Source organism: Microtus oregoni, unplaced genomic scaffold (genome assembly GCF_018167655.1).
Source record: "Microtus oregoni isolate MIOR12 unplaced genomic scaffold, Mior012 000040F_ref0000088, whole genome shotgun sequence".
Taxonomy (NCBI): domain Eukaryota; kingdom Metazoa; phylum Chordata; class Mammalia; order Rodentia; family Cricetidae; genus Microtus; species Microtus oregoni.
In genome coordinates this window covers 12,708,953-12,730,260 of record NW_024543207.1, presented here as the reverse complement: position 1 = coordinate 12,730,260, position 21,308 = coordinate 12,708,953, and the positions used below count along the sequence as shown (strand labels likewise).

Genomic DNA, 21,308 nt, shown 5'->3' with positions numbered 1-21,308 from the left:
GTGGTGGTTCTTGGCCACCCATTAACTCCAGTTCCAGGAGATCCGATGGCCTTTTCTGACCCCACAAGCACAAAGCACACACATGGTGCACATATAGACATATACTCTGATATCAAATAAAATCTATAAATCTAATTTTAAAAACTCTTGAATGGCCTTCATTCTGACTCCAGCAGCAAAAAATACGTTCGTCCAAACACTGAGAGGACTTTATAGGCTGTGGGTTGTGACCTGTCCAAAACCACGCCCTCCCCTGAGCAAAGGGCACATTCCCTTCCTTTGGCCCCACTCCCTCCTCACCCCAGCAACCCAAGCCAGATGGCCCAGGGGAGCAGTTCTGCAGCCTTCTGCAGAGGCCAGAGCTCACCCAGGATAGTGTAGCCCAGGCTCCTACTCAGCTCCACCCAGGGGAGGTCCATTTCACAGAATCCTCCTGGCTTCCAAGTCAGGCGGCCTCCACTGTCTCACTCCTAAGTCTTTGAAACAATTATAGTCACAACTGTGAGGCCCGTCATCAAGAAGACATTTTTTGATTTTAAATTAATAGTATCTCTGCGGCCCTGGGCACCAACCGGTTCCCCAGATTGTCCACACTACCCTCTTACTATGATCAAACTAGTTGTTCAGATTCAGAAGGAGAAAACAAACATTTCTTTTTCAGTAATACAGTTTCCTTTGATAACAATTATTATGACAGTATGGCTTCACTACTGTTGCTCATGGCAAAAATATTTATTTCTGAGACAGGGCCAATAGGCTGGACTAGCACTTGAATCTCGCGTATCAGCTTCCTTGGTGCTGGAATCACAGACACGCGCTACCGTAACAGTCAGAATACACAGCAGTGGCAGAGTGGCTTAGAAACTCAGTCACACAGATAGGCATGGTGGCAGGCCCCTTTCATCCCAGGTGGAACTCTGTGAGTCCAGGCCAGGCAAAGCTACACAAGGAGGCTCTGTTTCCAAAAGAAAAGAAAGAAGCAAAGACTAGCCACAATTTATAATGTCATTTTTGACAGGGGGGAAAAATGTGGTCTGCATGACTTTCATGATTCCAACCAGTGCAAATATAAAAGGACACCCTCCAAGGCTGGTCCACCTGCCGCTGCTTACACAAGCATCTAGAGTACAGGAAGATGGATAAGGAGCTACGCTGAATTTAATTCCAGATGGCACCTCTCAGCTGTTACCAAGCTCCGGAGTCCTGATACAGCCCAACGCCAAGTACTCACCAACGGTTTCAAATCTCCCATATCGTGATTTCATTAAGGCAAACGGCTGAGAACTGACTGCGTAGTGATAAAGCACTTTTACATTGCATTTGCAGTTAGGCGAAAAGGAATTATAAAAAGAGCCCATTTACAAAGAATCTGGTACAGTGCTGGGGGAGGAGGGCTACCAAGATTCAGACATCAAGCCTGCGTCTTTATAGCTTCCACCATTCACTCATAATTTGTATTCTTTCAGTCAAGCAGTTTAAAATATTTTCAAAATCTAATAAATTAACTGTGACTAGACTAGAAACCTTTTTATAAATAGCTTTATTTGTGTGTGCGCGCGCGCGTGTAGATCAGAACATAACTTTCTGGGGTTGGTTCTCTCCTTCCACCATGGGGTCCAGGGATAAATCTTGAGTCATCACTTAGTAGCAAGTGGCTGTGCACTGAGCTGTGTGACCAGTCCTAGAACAGAAACCCTTACCCTCACTAGCTCCCTTTAATCTAGTGGCCCAATCTGCCACCCCATCCAAGCGAGAGCCATGGTCAAGTCCATCTGATACTAGATTAGGCTCTCGTACCGCCTCTTCCTCACTCTAATCCCCAAGAGGCTACAGCCACCTAATTGGTGGGCACCACAGTGGCTTCTTAATTGGTTCCCTCCATCCATTGGCTACACAGAAACCAAAATGTCAAACATGCACTTCCAAGCACACTGTACCCTACAAAGAACCTTTTTTTTTTTTTTTTTTTTTTTTGTTCTACAGCGCTCAGGACCAAGGCCAAACTCTTGGATGAAGCCCAAACTCGTGCCGTGACCAGTCCAGCTATGTTTCCTTAGCCAGCCGTTCTCACTTCCTGCAGGCCCAGCTCCAAAGTCAGTAAACAGGAGTCATTCCTTAGTTGGAATGTTGCTTTCCAAAAGAATTTCCACTCCCTTCAGGTCTCAGCAGGAACAGAAGGCCTCCTAGCTGCTGAGGATGGAGCCAGGCTCCTTCTACAGGGTTCCAGGGCACGCCCACCATGCCCTGCCCATCTCAACCCTGATTCTGTCAATTGATTAGGTGTCCTACTAGACAGAGGCACTTGAGGGCAAAGGCTTCTTCAGTATTCTTCCTGCATTTTTTTCCCCTAGTGGAAGCAAGGCTTATCCACACTATCCCCAGGCGGGCCTTGAACTCCTAGGCTCCCTCCTGCTCCCACCCCCATCCCCACCCCGACCCATCCCCCCCTCCCACCCCACTTTAGCTAGGACCATCAGAGCAGCTGTTTCACTGCTACCAATAACTAGTTCTTTGCCTGGGACATCATGAGTATCCAAGAAACACTCGTGGCCTCTATGCTTCTGAGCCCCTGTTCTTTAGTGAACACACACACACACACACACCACATGACTGGAGAAGCCAATCACAGCTTCCAGCTCACTAAGCAGCCGCCATATATTGTCTCAAAGCACTCTGGTGTGTTCCTGTCATAATTATTGATAAAATTCAGAAATGTTTAATATCATTTATATGTATAGATCATAATAGGAACTGGTAGCATATGGTAGCCACCATCCCCAGTCCTGTGTCAAACAGTAGCTTATCATGAAAAGAAAATTAAATTTAACCAGTCTCTCGAAAAATCACATTACTCTAGTAACACAATTAAAGCACACAGAGAAGAGAGAACCCATCCTTAAATGTCTTTCCCACAAGGCTGGAGTAGCAAGCCCGCCATGCTGCAATATCCAAATCTCCAAGCACCTGCATGTGCACGCTTCCACGTATCCCAGCCCAGCTGGATCAAGTTTAAGAAATCTCCTTAATGAGAATCACTGGATGGACACAGGCAAAAATATCACTTGCAAAGATAAGCAGAAGCAGAAGCTCAAGAGTCAGCAAGATTGCCTTCTATGCATCCAGCACTTCATACTTTTCACGCTGCATTCTATGCATTCAGTGCTTCACACTTAATCATGTTGCATTCTATGCATACAGCACTTCAAACTTTTCACGCTGTATTCTATGCATACACTTCACACTTTTGAAGCAGTTCTCTATTCATTTGCCTGTTCTGCACTCCCCCAAAGCAAGCCGTGTCACCGCTTTGTCCCCACCACTTGATAGTGGGGAAAGGTGAAGCCACAGAAACTACGTTCATGGTTCAAGGTCACAGACCTAGTGAGTACAGAACCAGAAGCCAAAACTGGTATCCTGACTCCCAGGAGTCTGTATTGTTCCTATGCAACTGCTGTTTGGATCTGACTGTTCCACTACTCAGGGGAGGACAGGGACAGATGGTAGTCACATCTACATTAACCTACATTAACTGGAAACCTTTTGTTCTCTCTCTCTCTCTCTCTCTCTCTCTCTCTCTCTCTCTCTCTCTCTCCTTCCTCTCCTTTCCAGCCTATAGAAGTCAAAAGTGGCCGGGCGATGGTGGCGCACGCCTTTAATCCCAGCACTCGGGAGGCAGAGGCAGGCGGATCTCTGTGAGTTCGAGGCCAGCCTGGTCTACAAGAGCTAGTTCCAGGACAGGAACCAAAAGCTACAGAGAAACCCTGCCTCGAAAAATCCAAAAAAAAAAAAAAAAAAAAAAAAAAAAAAAAAAAAAAGAAGTCAAAAGTGGATCGTCCAGGACCCAGGGAAGAAGCCACAGTCAGCAGGGAAGAGGACACGCCCCCTCCCATTTCCTCTGACCCTCACAGCTGCATTCCTCTACAAAATCACCTGCAGCACTTTCCCAAGGAGCTGCAGGTGAGCCAGAGGTCAGACAGGCTGCAGCTGTTCCTCTACACCTCTCCAGGGCAGGGAAGGTGATGCTCTTTGATCCATGCTCCTTACTCAGGGCCAAGGCTCTGTCTGCATTTTTCCCTCTCACCAAAGTGCCCAAAGGGAGGCCAGACTCCTCTAAGTTTGTCAGGAAAACCAACAGAATCCCCACTTTCCTGCACTTACACCTAGCCTAAGGTCCAAAATGGGGAAAGAAAATCCAGAACTGGTCTTAAAGGAACAGGATACCCTTAATCAACCAGTGTTTTAAAGTGCTTTTCATGAAACAAACCTCAGAATTCAAGACCATACGGCTTGATAACTCAAGTGCAGAACCTCAGTGCAGAAGTCACAGGCCCTGAAGCAGCTCCCAGGCAGGAAACACTATTCCAGGGACAAGGCAGTGCCCCAAGAGAAACTGAGGCAATGTTCCACAAGTAAGTGTAGTATCTAAAGAGTCCTGGCACACATATTACACATACATGTGACCAACAAAATAATCAACTTATACAAAGCTTTCTACATACTAAAAAAAAAAAAAAAAGGCTTTCATATCATCAGCAGTAACAGGGATGGAGGAGACTCAACCTAGCCACAGAGGAGCGATTAGATAAACTACTGCATGTCCATGTGACCCAACTCTAGAAACACCAGGCCTCAGACTTCCAATGAATATTTAATCCAAGTGGAGTCACCGAGCATAGAAGATGGGGAAACTCTTTTCTCTTTCTAAGGCTCACGTACAGACAACAGCGGAGGGGGAACATGGACGTGGTAAGGCCACATCCAGGTGGGAAGTGGCACGAAACTTCACTTTCTATTTCAAGTTTGTCTTCTGTTGCTGTGGGTTTGAGGACAAGTTCTTACTGTGTTGTCCTGGTTACATGGAACTCCCTATGTAGATGAGGTGTGTGAAGCAAGGGTGGGGAGGCAGAACTCTGAGACCCTGCCTCTGCCGGCCACCACACCCAGTCTTTTCCTTCTTCTATAATAAAAAGAAGGCTGTCTGAAAGGCAAATATAAATAGCACACTCATTTCAGATGAGGATCAAAAACCACAATCCCATTAGCTTATGATGCTCATTTATATTTTTTAATTGAGAAAAATGTAAACGTTTATCCTTGTAAGGGTATTAAAGCATACACATCAGTGATGTTGAATAAATTCATCATACAGTCACCACCGAGGTCAATTTCCAGAAGTTTAACACCTCATATTGAAATTCTACACTGTACCCACCAAGCAGTTCCAATCCCACCTCCACTGGCCAGAACTTATGTCTATGATTGTGGCTAAGATAGTTATCTTTTATTAGTGAAATCATCCAGTTATTTTTCTGTTTGGCATATTTCACCTAACACAATATAACACACAAAATTTCCTTTATTGTTAAGCCTGAAAGTCTATTATGGTGTGTATATATGCATAAACATATGTATATCATATTTTATTTTCATTTTTAAAATATATTTCAAACTCAAATAATGATAAAATAGGACCCAGCCATGATAAACTCAATAAAGGCCTAAGTCTCAATAGTTTACCCTAAGGAAATACCTAGTTCCAAGAAAGACCACAAACTGGGACCACCCAGGAACAGACCATCCAAAGGAAATTCCTAATGTTCCAACCATTGTAGACAGGATCACCTGCCAGCACACACCCATCGCTTTTCACCAGGTCACCCCTAGACAAATGTCAGCCAATCAGGGGTTCCAAACCTTAGAAATCCCTCACCCTAACCTCTGCTGTTATAAAAACTCAACCCCAACTGAGCTTGGGACTCTCCGATTGTGCCAATACATTGGACATACGGAGAGTCCGAGTTCGAACTTGAATAAAAATAGAGGCTCTTTGCTTTTACATACAGGACTTGGTCTCCTAGTTGGTTTTTGGAGGACTCCGTGATCTGGGGCATCACAATAAATACTTTCATAAACAAGTGGCTCCAAATTTAGTTATTCAGGGACTGAATACATATGCCATTTGCATGAGTAGTTACAAAGACCAATACTGAAATCAGAATAGTAGCTGCGGCCAGTACAGGTGGTCACAGGGGCACCAGGGAATTTCATGATCCGATAGGATGGTTTTGCAGCCTGATAGGTTTGGATTACACACAAGCATGTATTTGCTCTTTGCCCAATTGCATGGAATTGTATGCTTAAGAGCTGCAAATTCCATGTGTGTGTAAACTACGTGTCACTTTCTAAAGGAGAAAATAGAAGAAAACACAAACTAAGAATTTCTGAAAGACAAAGTATATTCTGCAGCTCAGTTGCTGATGCGCACTGCCGTTTCACTTGGGGACCGTGGGCGGGTCTCTAGTGCTCCTAAATTTCAGCCCAGGCTCCTTTCTCTTTCCTGTGTAAGTGCCACTGTGCCTAGGAAGGTCTGTGAGAGACACCGTGGGCTAACCACCTACGCTGTCTGTCACCACCTGCCCAGCCTGATGGGTGGTGTGGTGTGGAGAGCAGCAGACCTCCGCCCAGGAGCAGAAACAAGGCGCGCCTGGTTGCGAGTCAGGCTCAAGGACAGGTATCAGGTGGTGCAAGAACAAGGAAGGACCTAAGGCAGCAAGCGTGGAGTGAGTGAGGTCTGAAGTGAAGGGAACAAGGCCTTGGCCCTTACCAGGCTGACTGCTATTACTGTGGCAGTGGCTGAAACCACGAAGTGAGGGATGGCACCTCTTATGAACCATGGCCCATGGCTACAGGACTCTACTTGGTAACAAGTTTGCTGACAAGTTTAGCCCACACCTAGTCATGGTGAGTTTCCAGTTAAACTATTTGAGCCACTCCCTAAGGCAGATTTTTTTTTTTTTTTTTTTTGGTCAATTTGCTAGTAAATTGGCCTCCACCCTGCCTGACCTCTGCAGGGGCCGGCAGGCAAAGTTTGTTTACACCAAAGAGCAAATTTCTTATCTTGGGAATATAAAACAGCTGCACCTAAGCCCAAAGGCAAGCCAGAAAAGGCCAGCCAGAGCCTCACAGGTTTTCCCTGCTCCCTGTTCTGTTTTAGAAAAGAAAGCAGGGGACTCGAGAGGACTTGCCACTTACAGATGCACTATCATTTGAGCTGAAGACTCGCCAATGCCAGCTCTCCCAGGGAATGGCTCCCACGGAGCCCAGAACCTGAAACAACAGGCCAAAAATACTCTTCCTAGGGTCCCTGAAAATAAGCAAGGCCTCGCATTCTCAACCCTGTAATAACACGGCTGCGCTCCACCCTCCATGCTAGTCCCCTCTTGCTTCCAGGGAAAATCTGCTGCCACTAGACCTTCTGTTTCTGGTCGCCGTTCCAACTTAGTGTCCCCAAGTGTCCCAGGTTTATTTCTCTAGTTACCTTAGGAACTTCCAACCCGGGATTCCCACTCTGAACATCTCCCACCCCCCAAACACGTCCTTAGGCCTCCAACCCCCCCTCCCCCCAGCTCAGCCAGGGCGTGGTTGCAGCGCCAAGGGCTAGGTGTGGATGGAACCTCACTTGCCTGAGCTCTATGATAAGGAGTTGCACCCTTTGTGGAACAGTGAAATCCGCCCAAGATGTCAGGACCAATGAAAATCTCACCAACCTAATCACGTGAAAATATCATAAATAAAAAAAAAAACAAACTGAGAGCTGCATGTAGTGGCACCAGGGAGTCCAAGGAAGGGAGTATATGGGTTCCAGGACAGCACGGCAGAAATCCCATCTCAAATCAACAAAAGTCACCAGGCGGTGGTGGCGCACGCCTTTAATCCCAGCACTCGGGAGGCAGAGGCAGATGGATCTCTGTGAGTTCGAGGCCAGCCTGGTCTATAAGAGCTAGTTCCAGGATGGACTCCAAAGCTACAGAGAAACCCTGTCCCGAAAAACAAAAAACAAACAAGAGTAATGAAAAGTACACAAACAAAAATCTAAAAACAAGTAAAGACCACTAAGCCCTAAAACCTAAATTATGTAAGATACACAGTTCTTTCTAGGGGCAGAACTGTCAACCTAGCTCTAGGGACCCTGCACCAGTCCTGATCTAAATACACAGGTTGTTAAGGCAAATCCGTGTCTCAGAATAAATGACCCCCTTTGCTCTAACAAATGGTTATTTTTCTTCTCAAGATGGATTTCAAAACCACTTTGGCACAAAAAAGCCACCCCATCCAGTGATAAAGCAGAAACCGCGTTATTTGACTGAGCTAACTCCTAAATGTTGCCATTGTCCTTTTAAATGCACAGCATCAATGTGCAACTTGGTGGTTGTACTAGGAACAGAAGGATCCCAGAGCCATTGGGAGTAGCAAAAGCAAATCAAACCAAACCAGTTTGCAAGGCTGGGTTTGAATCCTGCCCCTCTATACCCATCTGGCCGCCTGTGTTTACCTCTGGAGACCTGAGCTGCCAACTTTGATGACAAGAGGAAAGAAGACAGAAGAGGCAAGGGGATGCCTCATCTTGATGAGAGCTAGATACAAGCATCCTGACATTGCTTTGTCAGCACCAGATTATTGCGCAGCTGCTGTTACCCAGGCTGCTAGTGCTGCCTGAGCTGAAGTAAACTGTACCGGCCAATGAGACAGCCTCTCCTACCTACTCCAGCTGCTAAGGAGTTTCATATGAATTTTCTTTCACTGATTTTATTTTTTGTGTGTGTGTGTGTGTGTGTGTGTGCGCGCGCGCACACATGCCCACACATGCACACATGCATGCACGTGTACAAACCACATTGTGCATGTGGAGGCCAGAGGACAACTTGCAGGAGTTGGCTCTCCCCTTCCACCATAGGTCCAGGGGATCAAATTCATGTTATCAGACTTGGTGGCCAGCACCTTTACCTCATGAGCCTTCTCGATGCTCCTCTTGAATTTTCTTAAACAGGACCTAGACAATTTGAAGGTGGGGGCTATATCAAATAAAACAATGCTATCTTGTAAGATCGCTTGGTGTATATTCAAGACTGATGTCGGCGAAGGAGAGAAAACACGATGTGTGTCTTTCTGGGTCTGGGCTATCGTCCTCGGAATGACTGCTTCCAGATCCATCCATTTACCTGAGAACTGCATAATTTTGGTTCCCTTAACAGTCGAATAAGACTACGCTTTGTGAGTGTACCACACTTTCACTATCCATTCGTCAGCTGAAGGACATCTAGGCTATTTCTATTTAATGGCGATTTGATTAGTGGAGCAATGAATATGGATGAGCAGTTATCTCTGGAGTATATGGCCAAGGCGGGCAGAGCTGGATCATGGAACAGATCTACTTCTATCTTTTTGAGGAACCTCCATGCTGATTTCCACAGTGGCTGTGTCAGTTTACACCCACACCAGCAGTGAATAAGTGTTCTTTTCCCACATCCACGCCAGCCTTGGTGACCATTTGTTTCACAGATCCTAGCCATTCTGATTGGAACAAGATGAAATCTCAAAGTAGTTCTAATCACATTTCCCTGAGAGCTAGGGATGGTGAAATTTTTTTGTTTAAGTTTATCAGCCATTTGCATTTTGTTTTGAGAACTCTGTTCAGTTCTATGACCTATTTTAAAATTGGGTTGCTTGCTTTCTTGACTCAGTGTTTTAAGTTATTTGTATATTCTAGATCCTAAACCCCTGTCAGATGCATAACTTGTAAAGATATTTTTCTCATCCTAGAAGCTGCCTCATCCCTTGAACCATGGTGTCCTTTGCCGTATGTAATCATTTTAGCTACCCGAGGTTCCATCTATTAACTGTTGGTCTTACTACCTGTGCTTTGGGGGTCCTTCTCATAATCTTTAGGTATATGTGTAGCATTTAAAATATCCACAAAGTTCAGAAAATATCTAAGGAGTCAACGGGGGATTTCAAGACGGGGAGATAGAGCACAGCAGTATAAAGGGTTGAGAAGGACTAAAAGGTACAAGAAAGATTTAATGGGGAGGCAGAGAGAAGGGCAGAGTAGATGATGCAATCGGGGAGGGATAACTAACATTAACCTACCATACAAGTTTCCTAATATATACACATATGTGGAGTTTAAATGGCGTTATCCTATACTGGTGCTCCTTTAGACAACACAGAATAATAAATAAAAAGTCTAGCATTGGGAATGGTTGCCTCCTTTGGAGTTGTTGTTCAGGAAGGTTTCACAAACCCCCAAACATCACAGACTATTGCCAGTGCCCCTGTTATCCTCCATAACTTCACAGTAAGACCCTACGGCTTAAGACACCCGACACATGAGTCATTGAGAACTCAAGCTGGTTCTCGCCAGGAATCTTTACTCCTACCGACCAGCCTTCACAGTCCTGGAAGGTGCTGGTCACATCCTGGGGGAGAAAACAAGTTACCAACCATATCTAGTTGTGAACCCAAAGAGTTGCATCGATGACCAACCTGACAAGATGTTCCCACTGGTGCACGAGTGGCATGAATGTCACAGGAGTAACCAGTGACTTTCAGCCTGGATTTAAGTCCCATTCCACAAGATGAAGCCCATACCTGGCACCATTATCAGGCTAAGAACCAATGTCGAGTTAGGTCATAGGCACCAGGAGAGAACCTACTACTGTGACTCTGTTAAACCTACGTCATATATTAAACTGACTCTTAATGACTTACTGGTATACCTGTAGATCAGTGCATCTTTCAACCCCAATCAGAAAAGCATTCTTTGGCAGTAGATGGTGATGAACACAAAGACCCCAAACTGATCCGGGTGCAGAAGATGGAGTGCTCTGCTCTAAACGGGGTATCTATACCACAGTCCTTCTCCCAGGGCTCAGGTAGAGGGGACAGAAAAGAGTGTAGCTGTCTAAGGCCATTCTTTCTGGATACAACGGGCAACTGCACATAAGATTATCAAAGTAGTTAAAAGGCAGTATGCCCAAGACCTATGGATGCTCAGGACAGACAAAACTCCAGCATGAAGAAGGGAGGTACTAGCAATTGGTAGCTGCCGGGAGAGACAAAGTCCTGTTTGAAGGCGTAAGTCACAAACAATGCCACACCAATTCGGGGTTATGATTATTAGGGTGGTATTTATTTAAAGGGGAAAAAACTTACAGATCACTGTCCCAGGCAACAGCCCTCTACGCAACCAGGAAAGGAGTCTAGTCGCAGGCGGAGCAGGAAGTGAAGAGAGCGAGGAGAGGGAAGTGGCCGCTTTTTTAAAGGGAGAGAAACCACGCCCCAGTGGGCTGGTACCTCAGCGGTGATAGGCTGGAGGAATGGGAGGACCTCCCGCAACACCTGTTTCTTTAAGAATGCGACCCATGGTAGTCTGAACACTCTTCAGTGGAAGGCCACACATCCCAGAGTATATGAATAGCACAAATTGCACTTGGTGGGTTTAAACACTTTTTTTTTTTAAAAAAAAAAAAAGACACCAAGTAGTTTGGGTAGAGATGGAACGATGTATGGAAGAGGCATGGAGGGAGGGATTGAGCATGATTAAATATATTGTTTGAAACTCTGAAAGAACCAAAAAACATAAAGGACAAAAAAGATAAATTATGTCACTGACAATGACTGTAGATCTTTCTAGAAGAGAAGCAAAATGAACAAAAGAAAACGTGTCACTAGAGGCTACCAGAGTTATTTATTCTTTATTTTACCTGGCAGTATAATGAATTTTGGTTCCTGGACACCAACCAGACCCAAGGCAGGAAATTTAAAGGCAAACTCAACAAGCTGTTTATTTTAATTGCTTTTTATCACCATGAAAAAAGAGGATGGGTAGACATGCTACATACATGTCGGATATCAATTCTCTGGTGAAAAATAATGAAATCAGATGGGTGACCTAATTTTTTTTTAAAAAAAAACTCAAGTTCTATCACACATCCAAGGACCTCCAAAGCTCATAGAAATAATGCCACAAATGGCTCAGGACTGGGCAAAGTCAATTCCTGTTGGCTTGTGTGACACTGTGGAATATTTTGAACATCACTATCATGGCCAACCCTGATTGCCTAGCACAAGACAGAGATAGCCACCGGCTGCCAAGAATGATGCACTATGTTTTGCAAACTATATTTCATAAAGTAGAGAAATACACAATATGGACAGATATTGTTTAATGAGATTAGCTTTTAAATTTAAAAAAGAAAAGATTTTGTTCTTAAAAGGACAAGCTTTACTTGTTATGAAAACTCACTGGTGTGGGCCACTTGTATCCAGATAAAACTGAAGAAAATAACCTTTATTTAATCTCCAGGGTGACTACCAGAGCCACAGGACTCACAAGAACACCTAATACAAATCTTTTTTAAAACATGAAGATACCCCTAGGTCTCTCATCGCAGGGTTTATTGTCTCCAGCTTAATAAGACAGTGAAGGAGTTACATATCCACTCAGGATCTCTTCCCCTCCCCCCTGCACCCTGACCACCTTGGTCACCCCACTCTACACCCCCACTACACCATAACCACCTCCACCACCCCAAACCAAACAAGGAAGAGTAGAAAGAAATGAAAACCAAATTATCACTAACATCCCGCTGAGTGCACCCCCTTCTCACAAGTACTCCCATACTGGAAATGACATCACACTCTATGCCACAAAAATCAGTTTTAAGAACTCCTCTGTTACTAGAAAGAGGTGTAGAGACGATCTGCATGCATGAGGGACAGGCTTGGAAAGGAGCAAAGTGAAAAAGTACCATTTAAGATGCTCACTGAGCCACCTCAGTAAATAAGGAAATAGACCAACCAACCACAGGATTATACCTTTGCGGCTCCCCAAACAACAGCTTTCCCGGGTAACCTAAAGAGAAGGACTTAAGTGCAGATGCACCACTGAGGAGAATGGAAGCAAGGGAGAGAAGTGACAGGGAGCCCTATGAAGGTCACACTGTCCTTGACTAAATATGGACTTTAAGAAAACACATGACCTCATTTTCTATGTAAGAATGACAAACTGAAATAGGCACAAAAGCCAGGCCTAGAGCCCAGGGCCTTAGACGGAGCACAGTCTGCACTTGCTAACAGTGAGATGTCCATCGAAATTTTGTGTTGCAAAAGAACGAACAAGAAACCTCACTGTTTAAACAACAGGGTGACATACAACAAAGAGACGTAAAGCATGCTCACAGGTCAAGTGAAATCACTACACCACTGTTTAAAGTCACACTTAAACATCTGCAGGGCTTCTGTTTGTGTAGCAGGGTGGGGTTTTCTGTTTCCTTACATTTATTTGTTTGCTTGTTTGGTTGGTTGGTTTGGGTGCGGTAGGGGTGGTAGTGCTAAGGATTGAAGCCAGGGTCTTTGAGCATCCTATACAAGCAGTCTACTCCTAAGATACATCCCCAGTCCCATAAATACTTTAAAACTATTTGTGGAAAATGTTTCTGTGTCCTATGAAACATTATACACGCATATATACGACACTCACTGAAACATTATACATGCATATATACGACACTCACTGAAACATTATACACATATATATACGACACTCAGTGAAACATAAATGCATATATATGACAATCAGTGAAACATTATACATGCATATATACGACACTCACTGAAACATTATACACACATATATACGACACTCAGTGAAACATTATACATGCATATATACGACACTTACACTCTCCTCTCTCTCAACTAGGTTCAAAAAACTAGTAGGCAAGAGATGTCCAAATCATTATAATTTTCTCTTCACAGTGGAATTAAAAAATACCTTCCTCTCAGCCCCTGCTTTTCAGTTCTTATCAAACTTAACAACTAGCATATTTTACTTTTTAAGAATTGAGACAGAGTCTCAGGTGGCCCAGGCTTCTTGAGTGCTGGGATTCTAGTCATGTCCTATAGCGCCAGGCCACATATTACTTTTATAATTAGAAAAAGAACCATATTAAAATGTATCCCACCAATCCAAACAGACTGAAGTGGTAGAACGTCTGTCCTACTAGCATTTAGAATCTTCGCTTGGGATGGACACTTGGGTTTTTCAACACTTTGATGGTGTGCCCACAGGTACAGACACTCTGATTATGACATCAGGAAATCCTCCTAGGAGGCCCCTGCGTGGCTCAGTGACCCTGAATGAAGGGTCTTTTCTAAGTGAGACTTCTGCCCCACACGGATATTCACCCTTTCTATCCCTATACCTCTTGGTTTATGGAAAACTTTGTTTTGCAAAGAAAGATATATTTTAGAAGAGAGAACATTAACTTTGTCCTGGCCCTTTCATTCTCCCCTCTAACTCGGACGTCCAATTCTAGGCTTTCTATATGAGAAAGGACTTTCTTCAGAAAGGCTAGGCTGGGGCGGAGGACACGGATCGGCAGTGTAGAATGTGTACTGCTCTTCCAGAGGATGGTTCCTAACACCCATGTTGGGCGACTCACACTGTGAGATGACCACATGGAATTCTACCAAACTCAGTGACTCCTTTAGAGCCCTCTGAAATATCTGCTTGGCCTAGGAGCACATCCCTCTAGTTTCGGAGTTTAGGAGGCTGAGGCATGAGAATCAAGAGTTCAAGTCTAGCCTGGGCTGTGTAGCAAACTCCTGTCTTTGGTGGGGGAGGGTTATCTTACCTAGTGTCAGAATGAGGACAATCTGATGCTGGGCAGAACAAATTTCATCTTAGGAACAACTGCAAGATTCTTTATTCAAGTCACCCTTAATATTTTAAGTACGATTAATAACCTATTGAGATAGCTATTTATTCTATATAACTCGAGGTGCCAACGGATTTTTATGTAACCTTGACACCAGCTATAGTCATCTGACAGAAGGGAACCTCAACTGAGAAAATACCTCCATCAGATCTAACTGTAGGTCAGACCGTTGGGTATTTTCTTAATTAGTGATTGAGGTGGGAGGTGCCAGCCCATTGTGAGAAAGCCACCCTGTGCTGGGGGTCCTGGGTTCTATAAGAGAGCAGCCTGAGCAAGCCACGATGAGCAAGCCAGTGCGCAGCACCCCTCCATGGCCTCTGCATCAGTTCCTGTCTCCAGGTTCCTGCCCATTTTGAGTTCTTGCCCAGACATCCTTCAATGACAGACCATGATATGGACGTGGATGCCAAATAAACCCTTTCCTCCCCAACTTGTGTTTGGTCATGGTGTTTCATCACAGCAGTAGAAACCCTGACTAAGACATTCGGTGAACCTGGCTTCAAGAAAATCAGGGACTCTGTACCTGATGATCAAATAGACACCCAGGTAGCATAAAAGAGGAATGCTGTTTAAAATACACCCTAGGATGAGCAATACAACTCAGTGGGCGAAGCTCCTGCCTCGCAGGTCTGGCAGCAGGAACCCACCCAGAGGTGGGGGAAAAATGGTTCCACAAAAGCTGTCCTTTGACCTCCACATGTGTGCCATGGTATACATTCACATGTATGTGTATCCACACACGCGCACGCACGCACGTGCGCACACACGCGCACACACACACACACACACACCTACTAATAAATAAAACTCTAAAAATACCCTAGCATTTTGCTTCATTCCTTAGCAATCAACATTGTTCTGTGGTAACGGCTGATTTCAATCACTTTATTATGAGGTACTGGCTGTTTCTTATTCTTTCTCCTCAGCCAAAGACTAAGCCAACTTTACCAGAACTAAATATTGTTTCCACCGTATTACCTGAGGGATCATTTCTTCTAACGTGAGTGTCTGAACTGCAGTTTCCCTCTCTTGGGAGCACTTGTTCACAATTTACCTCTATCTATGGAGACTTTCAAGTTCAAAATATGGGAGCTGGCCAGGTGGCCCAGCTGCTACAGGTGCTTGCTGCCGGGCCTGACGACCTGAGTTCAGTCGCTGGAACCCACATGACGAAGGTGAGAGCCCAGCCTTCCACAAGTTGCTCTCTGACTTTGACAGGGTACTTTGTGAAGCACTTTCTCTGTCGTCTCTCTATGTGCATGTGTCTGTGCCTCTGTGTGTTTCTCACTAAACCAATAAATGAATGAATAAACAGAATTTTAAAGGTTCGAAATATGGCAGCTAAGATTAAATCTGGGCCTAGGACGAGATCTGGAAAGCTAGAACTTATTTCTAAATTTCCAAGAAACCTGAGAAATTATCACTGTGTGGCCGGGAGTGGAGGAGGTGACCATCAGAACCAATAAGGGCCGAGGTGGGTGTGGACCTGAAATTTAGGTCTACCATTTACTATCTGTGTATTTCTTGAGGATGAGATTTACCACACCTAGACCTCTCCTCCATCCCTCAAATGTAACATGCATCAATATAACATGATAGCTTAAGCACGTGCTTGATCATTAATGGACGAAAGTGATTAATGTTTCGGACTATCAAGCAGCAACCATGGGACTAAAAGGACAAATATATATATATATATATATATATATATATATATCAGTTTCTGTAAAAATAAATATATCTTCATGCTTTGCTATAATGTTCATGTATATATACATATATATATATACATATAAATTATTGTTGTTTTGTTCAAGACAGGGTTTCTCTGTGTAGCTTTGGAGCCTGTCCTGGAACTCTCTCTGTAGACCAGGCTGGCCTGGAACCCACAGAGATCCACCTGTTTCTGCCTCCCAAGTGCTGGGATTAAAGGAGTATGCCACTACCACCTGGCTTATGTATATTATTTTTAAAACAGTGATTTTGTTCTACATAAATTTCTTGCTCAGTGAAGAACTCCACACATCTCTATTTCTCAAGACTGAATTTTTTTCTGTGATAATAAATTGGTTTGTGAGTTTTTGATTTTTGTTTTTGATACAGAGTCATACTTTGCAGCCCTGGCTGATTTGGACCTTTTTTTGTAGCCCAGATTGGCCTTGTCAGAGATCCACCTACCTCTGCCCCATTAGTCCTGGGAGGCCCAGCTTAGTCTCCAAGCCCAGCTGAGAACAGTTTTTATAATTAGGCACTGTGTTGCCTCCCCCACAAGCTATAAAATGACAAAGAAGCCTATACTGTTCATGTAGAGAATCTGGAAGCTAAGAAGAGATTTACAGGTCTCCTACTGGGCACCCTACAACACACAAGCTCAGAGACCCTTGTGTGAGTCCTCTATGTGATCGGCGATGTGCGGTGCCCAAACTCTTCAGTGGAGTCTAAATTTCTGCCCTGAAAGTTTGGCCACAGTCTCTGAGGAAATCGCTCACTGATGTTTATAATTATAAACAAAACCTACCCATGAAATATTTAAAACGCTTTCCCTGGTCTTGATGACATGTTTTGATCGTCGTGCGTTTCCTACTCCAAGGCATAAGAAGCAGATCCTTGGTTTTCCGTGTGCGTCTGTATCACCTATTCACCTTCGCACGTGAATCACCACTCCCCACAGAGAGGTGGACTACAAACACCTGCCTACCCAGTAACTGTCTACAATTCCTCTCTCCCGCCTCCATCCCCAAACACAGGGATCCCCATCACCAACAAAAGAGCGCTTATCCCTCTGCTTTGAAGCAAGGTGGAGGGGTGGGGGGGAAGGAGCCCATTTGCAAAAGTAGGTCTATCTTAGACTTCTAAAAAGATGCAGCTCCCATCCCCAAATGCTCTCCCGGGCTTTAGGATGTAACTTCATCCGCCTGGAAGCCCTGCAAAAAACAGTTCCCACAGACAAAGTGTGGGGTACCCGTGCCTCCCAGCCGCTGGAGAGTCTGCAGCACCAGATTGGCAATGACGCCACACAGAGATAATATGAAAAAGGAACAAGGAGGAGAAGACAACACAAGAAATGTGGTCCTGTTCTTTACTGCTCCGAGAAGGTGGGGAGAAAAAAGAAAGAAAGGAAGGAAACAGAAATCTTAAAGTCAGTGGTCCGCTAAGCAAGGCACCTTCAGGACAGCCCTAAACCTTATTCTAGGCTATGAGCGAAGACGTAAAAAATTGGAAGTATGTGGGAAATCAACTTGGAGACATTGTAAGGCAAATTCTCCCACCATCACTAATACCACCAACGGAGTGCAAGTAAAAAGCCAGCACTCATAATGGTACTAGAAACTACATGGAGTTCTGGGCCCGAGGTTTACATAATCACAAATTACATAATACTCATCCCGAGCACGAAACCCGCTTCTATAGGTGATGGTCCCCATCACCCCGTCGCTTGCCATTTTCCAGAGAAAGCTGGGGAAAGTCTCCAATATTTGCAGAGGTAGGGAGCGGGGTGCTGCAAAAAGTCACCCTCGGCAAGCTGCAAAGCCATGTCAAATGTTCCAGGGTAAAGGAGATTTCGGAGCAGGTGACTCCCCTCCTCCCGCATCCCCCAGCGTCAGACGTTCAAGGCCGAGGCCGGGCGAGCGGGACGCACCGGGCGCGGCCGGGCTTACCTGCTCCCCGAAGTCGATGGCTATGTTGGTGATGCCGAGGGGCACCAGGAACCGGATCAGGGGCCAGTAGTGCGTGAGCGCCGGGAATTTCACCATAGTCCCCGCCGTGGGCTGACCCCACACTCATCTGCCGCCGCGAGGGCACTGTGCTGGGAGGCGCACGGAGCGCGGCGCGGGGACGGAGGCCGCGGCCGGCGGGGCCTGGGGCGGCGGCTGCTGGCGGCGACGGCGCCCTCTCCAAGCGCGGCAGCTCTAGCAGGAGAGCCGCAAGCTCAAGTCCATCCCCGCTGCCCTCCCACACAACAAAGATCTGCAGAGGAGCAAGAGAGGAGGGACAGGGACGGCGGCGGCGGCGGCGGCAGCAGGAGCTTCTGCTGACAGCGGCTCCATTATAAGCGCTCTGGGCCCGGAAATAAATAAATAACCGCGCGCACGAGGCGCCTCCGCCGCCGCCGCCGCCGCCGAGCGGAGGAAATCAGGGGCGGGCGGAGGCGCGACACCGCTGGCGACCCGGGAGGGGGCCGGCCCGGCACCGCCTCCCAGCTCCGCTGCGTGCGGCCCGGCCACGGGGGGCGCTGCGCTCGCACAGGACGCTCGTGTTCCTGCCCGCGTGGGACGCCGGCGCTGCCACGGCCGGGAGCGCCGAGTGTGGAGCAGGGCACGGACTCCGGGCTGCACGGGCTGGGTGACCGGGCACTGACGGCCCCACGCTGTCCCTGGAGGACCCGGGAAGGCGGCGTGAGCGCGCTCTCCAGAGTTGGGAACCGGACGCAGAGCTCCTGGGATAACCCGGCTGGGAAGGCCCCGGTCTCCGGGCGGCCTCAAAACTGTCAGGAAGGTGCAGGGAGCTGTTTCAGATGGGGATGTCGCTGCCTCAGAGGGACAGAAGGAAGGTTTCCCAGAATGAGCATCTCCCTAGGGGTTTCCAGGGACGACAGAGATCTGTGGCCCCTGAGGAAAATGCACCGAGTGGCAGGGACTGCCTGGCTGTCTAGAAGGCTCTTGGGCTAGGGTTCTGGGGTGCTCCATATTGGCCTCCAGCTTTTGCTAGCAATGTGCAACTATTTATTCATTTAAAGCCAACCGGTAAATTTGCCTTTGAATTAGGCGGGGCGTGGGGGAGAACAAGAAAGAAAGAAAAGAAGATCTGTTTGGCTGTATTATAATACGCACCTAGGGATTCTCTGATAAATTAGTTGCTATGCTGAGACTCTTACCTAAAACTGAACAACTTGACAAAGCCAACATCAGCCGGAATCCCAACACAGCGCATGAAAAAAAGAGTTCAAGGCAGCGAAAGAAAAAGGATTTGCAGCAGGGCGGAGCTGGCCTCATGCGCATGTGACATGTACAGTCACCAAAAAGCCCAGCTCACAGCAGGGCCTGTGCTTGCTTTGACACTCTGCTCTTGCCTGCTTTAAATTTGCTCATATATATACACACACACATTTTATTATTTTTTGTGCATGGATGTTCTTGCTTCATGTATGCCTATGCCCATATGGATGTTCTGTGCCTGCAGAGGCCAGAAGAGGGCGTTGGCTCACCTGGATGACAGAAGTTTGTGAGCTGCCATGTGGGTGGTAGGAACAGAACCAGGGTCCTCCGGAAAGAGCAGCCAGTGCTCTTAACTGCTGAGCCATTTCTTTCTTCAGACCCTGGTCTTGCTCTCTTAAAATTAATTTCTGAACAAGGGGTCTTGGGTTCTGAGTTACTTTGTGCTTAGGAATAAAGCTATTCCCTCATGTTATCTCTCTGTAAGGCTCATGTTAATTCTGCACTTGAAGCTGAAGCAGAGGCAGGGGGATTGCTGTAAGGACCAGGCCAGTCTGGGTGGCATAATAAGTTCCAAGCCTGCAAGGACTATATAGGGAGGTCTTGCCTCAGAAAATTAACTAAATACACAAGGAAGTAAATAAATAATAGCTTGAGACATTAACTTTCTGGTGCAGATATTTCCAACAATATTGAAAGGTATTAAATATTTTCATATTGATGCCTTATGTCCCCTTCAGTTCTATACACTCTGAATGAGGCCCGCAAAAGGTAGGAAACCAATTTATCCTCAGCTCCATGCAACCCAAAATTAAAACAAAACTTTGGTCATTGTTCATTGCATTTGATATGTCAAACAGCTACCTTTAAAGAGATTTCCCAGCAAAACAGGAAGGGCTCTCCTCAGGAGCAATTTCTGAATGGCAGGCATGTTTCTGTGTAGTCGGTTATTAAGTTAACCGTACAAAAAGGGAACGGGTCATTTAAAGGAATTCACTGAGCAAGACTTCTGCTCTAAAGCAAATATGGTCTGGTGGCTTACCCATTCTGTTAGTCTAGCATTGCAAAAGCTCATTTCAATTAAAGTGATCTAATTGTGCTGACCTTTGTCTGGGATGTGAATTGATGAGGTCCTCGATCGATGCTCCTGAAGGCCAGTTTGCTCTCACTGGTCCCTGTACCAGGGCTGCCACATCTCAGCTGCTGCAGCGAATACACACTGATGGTCTGAAGGGGATGGGGAGAGAAATCAGTCAAAGGGCATTGTCCTCCAGTGTTTTTAATGAGTGAGTTAGAGTCATCTTTGATTAAGGCAAAGAACACTTTCTTGGACTTTAAGTGAATATGAATTCCAGTAACACCAGGACAGCTTGAAAAGGGAACGAGACATTTAATCTGCTTCTTATGCTAAAGAATCACAATCAGGGCTCGAGAAATGGCCCAATAGTTAAGAATGCTGAAAGACACTTAAGGAAAAGCTCAACATCCTTATCCATAAGAAAATGCAAATCAAAACAACTCTGAGATACCATCTTACATCTGTCAGAATGGCCAAGATCAAAAACACTGATGACAATTTATGCTGGAGAGGATGTGGAATAAGGGGAACACTCCTTCATTGCTGGTGGGAGTGCAAACTTGTACAGTTACTATGGAAATCAGTATGACCATTTCTCAGAAAATTAGGAATCAATCTACCTCAAGAACCAGCAATACTGCTCTTAGACATATAGTCAAAGGATGTTCAGTCATACCACAGGAGCATTTTCTCAACCATGTTCATAGCAGCATTATTTATAATAGCCAGAATTTG

At 45.7% G+C, this 21,308-nt stretch overlaps 1 protein-coding gene across 1 annotated transcript in view; it reads right to left on the bottom strand.

The window, feature by feature from the left end:
* Ankh (ANKH inorganic pyrophosphate transport regulator) overlaps positions 1-18,632 on the bottom strand; it is a 136,996-nt gene extending 118,364 nt beyond the window's left edge. The window contains exon 1 of the mRNA XM_041632101.1: positions 18,221-18,632. Coding sequence (XP_041488035.1) covers positions 18,221-18,316 — 96 coding nt within the window. The 5' untranslated portion in view covers positions 18,317-18,632. The remainder of the gene's footprint in view (positions 1-18,220) is intronic.
* Between the last annotated feature and the right edge of the window lie 2,676 nt (positions 18,633-21,308).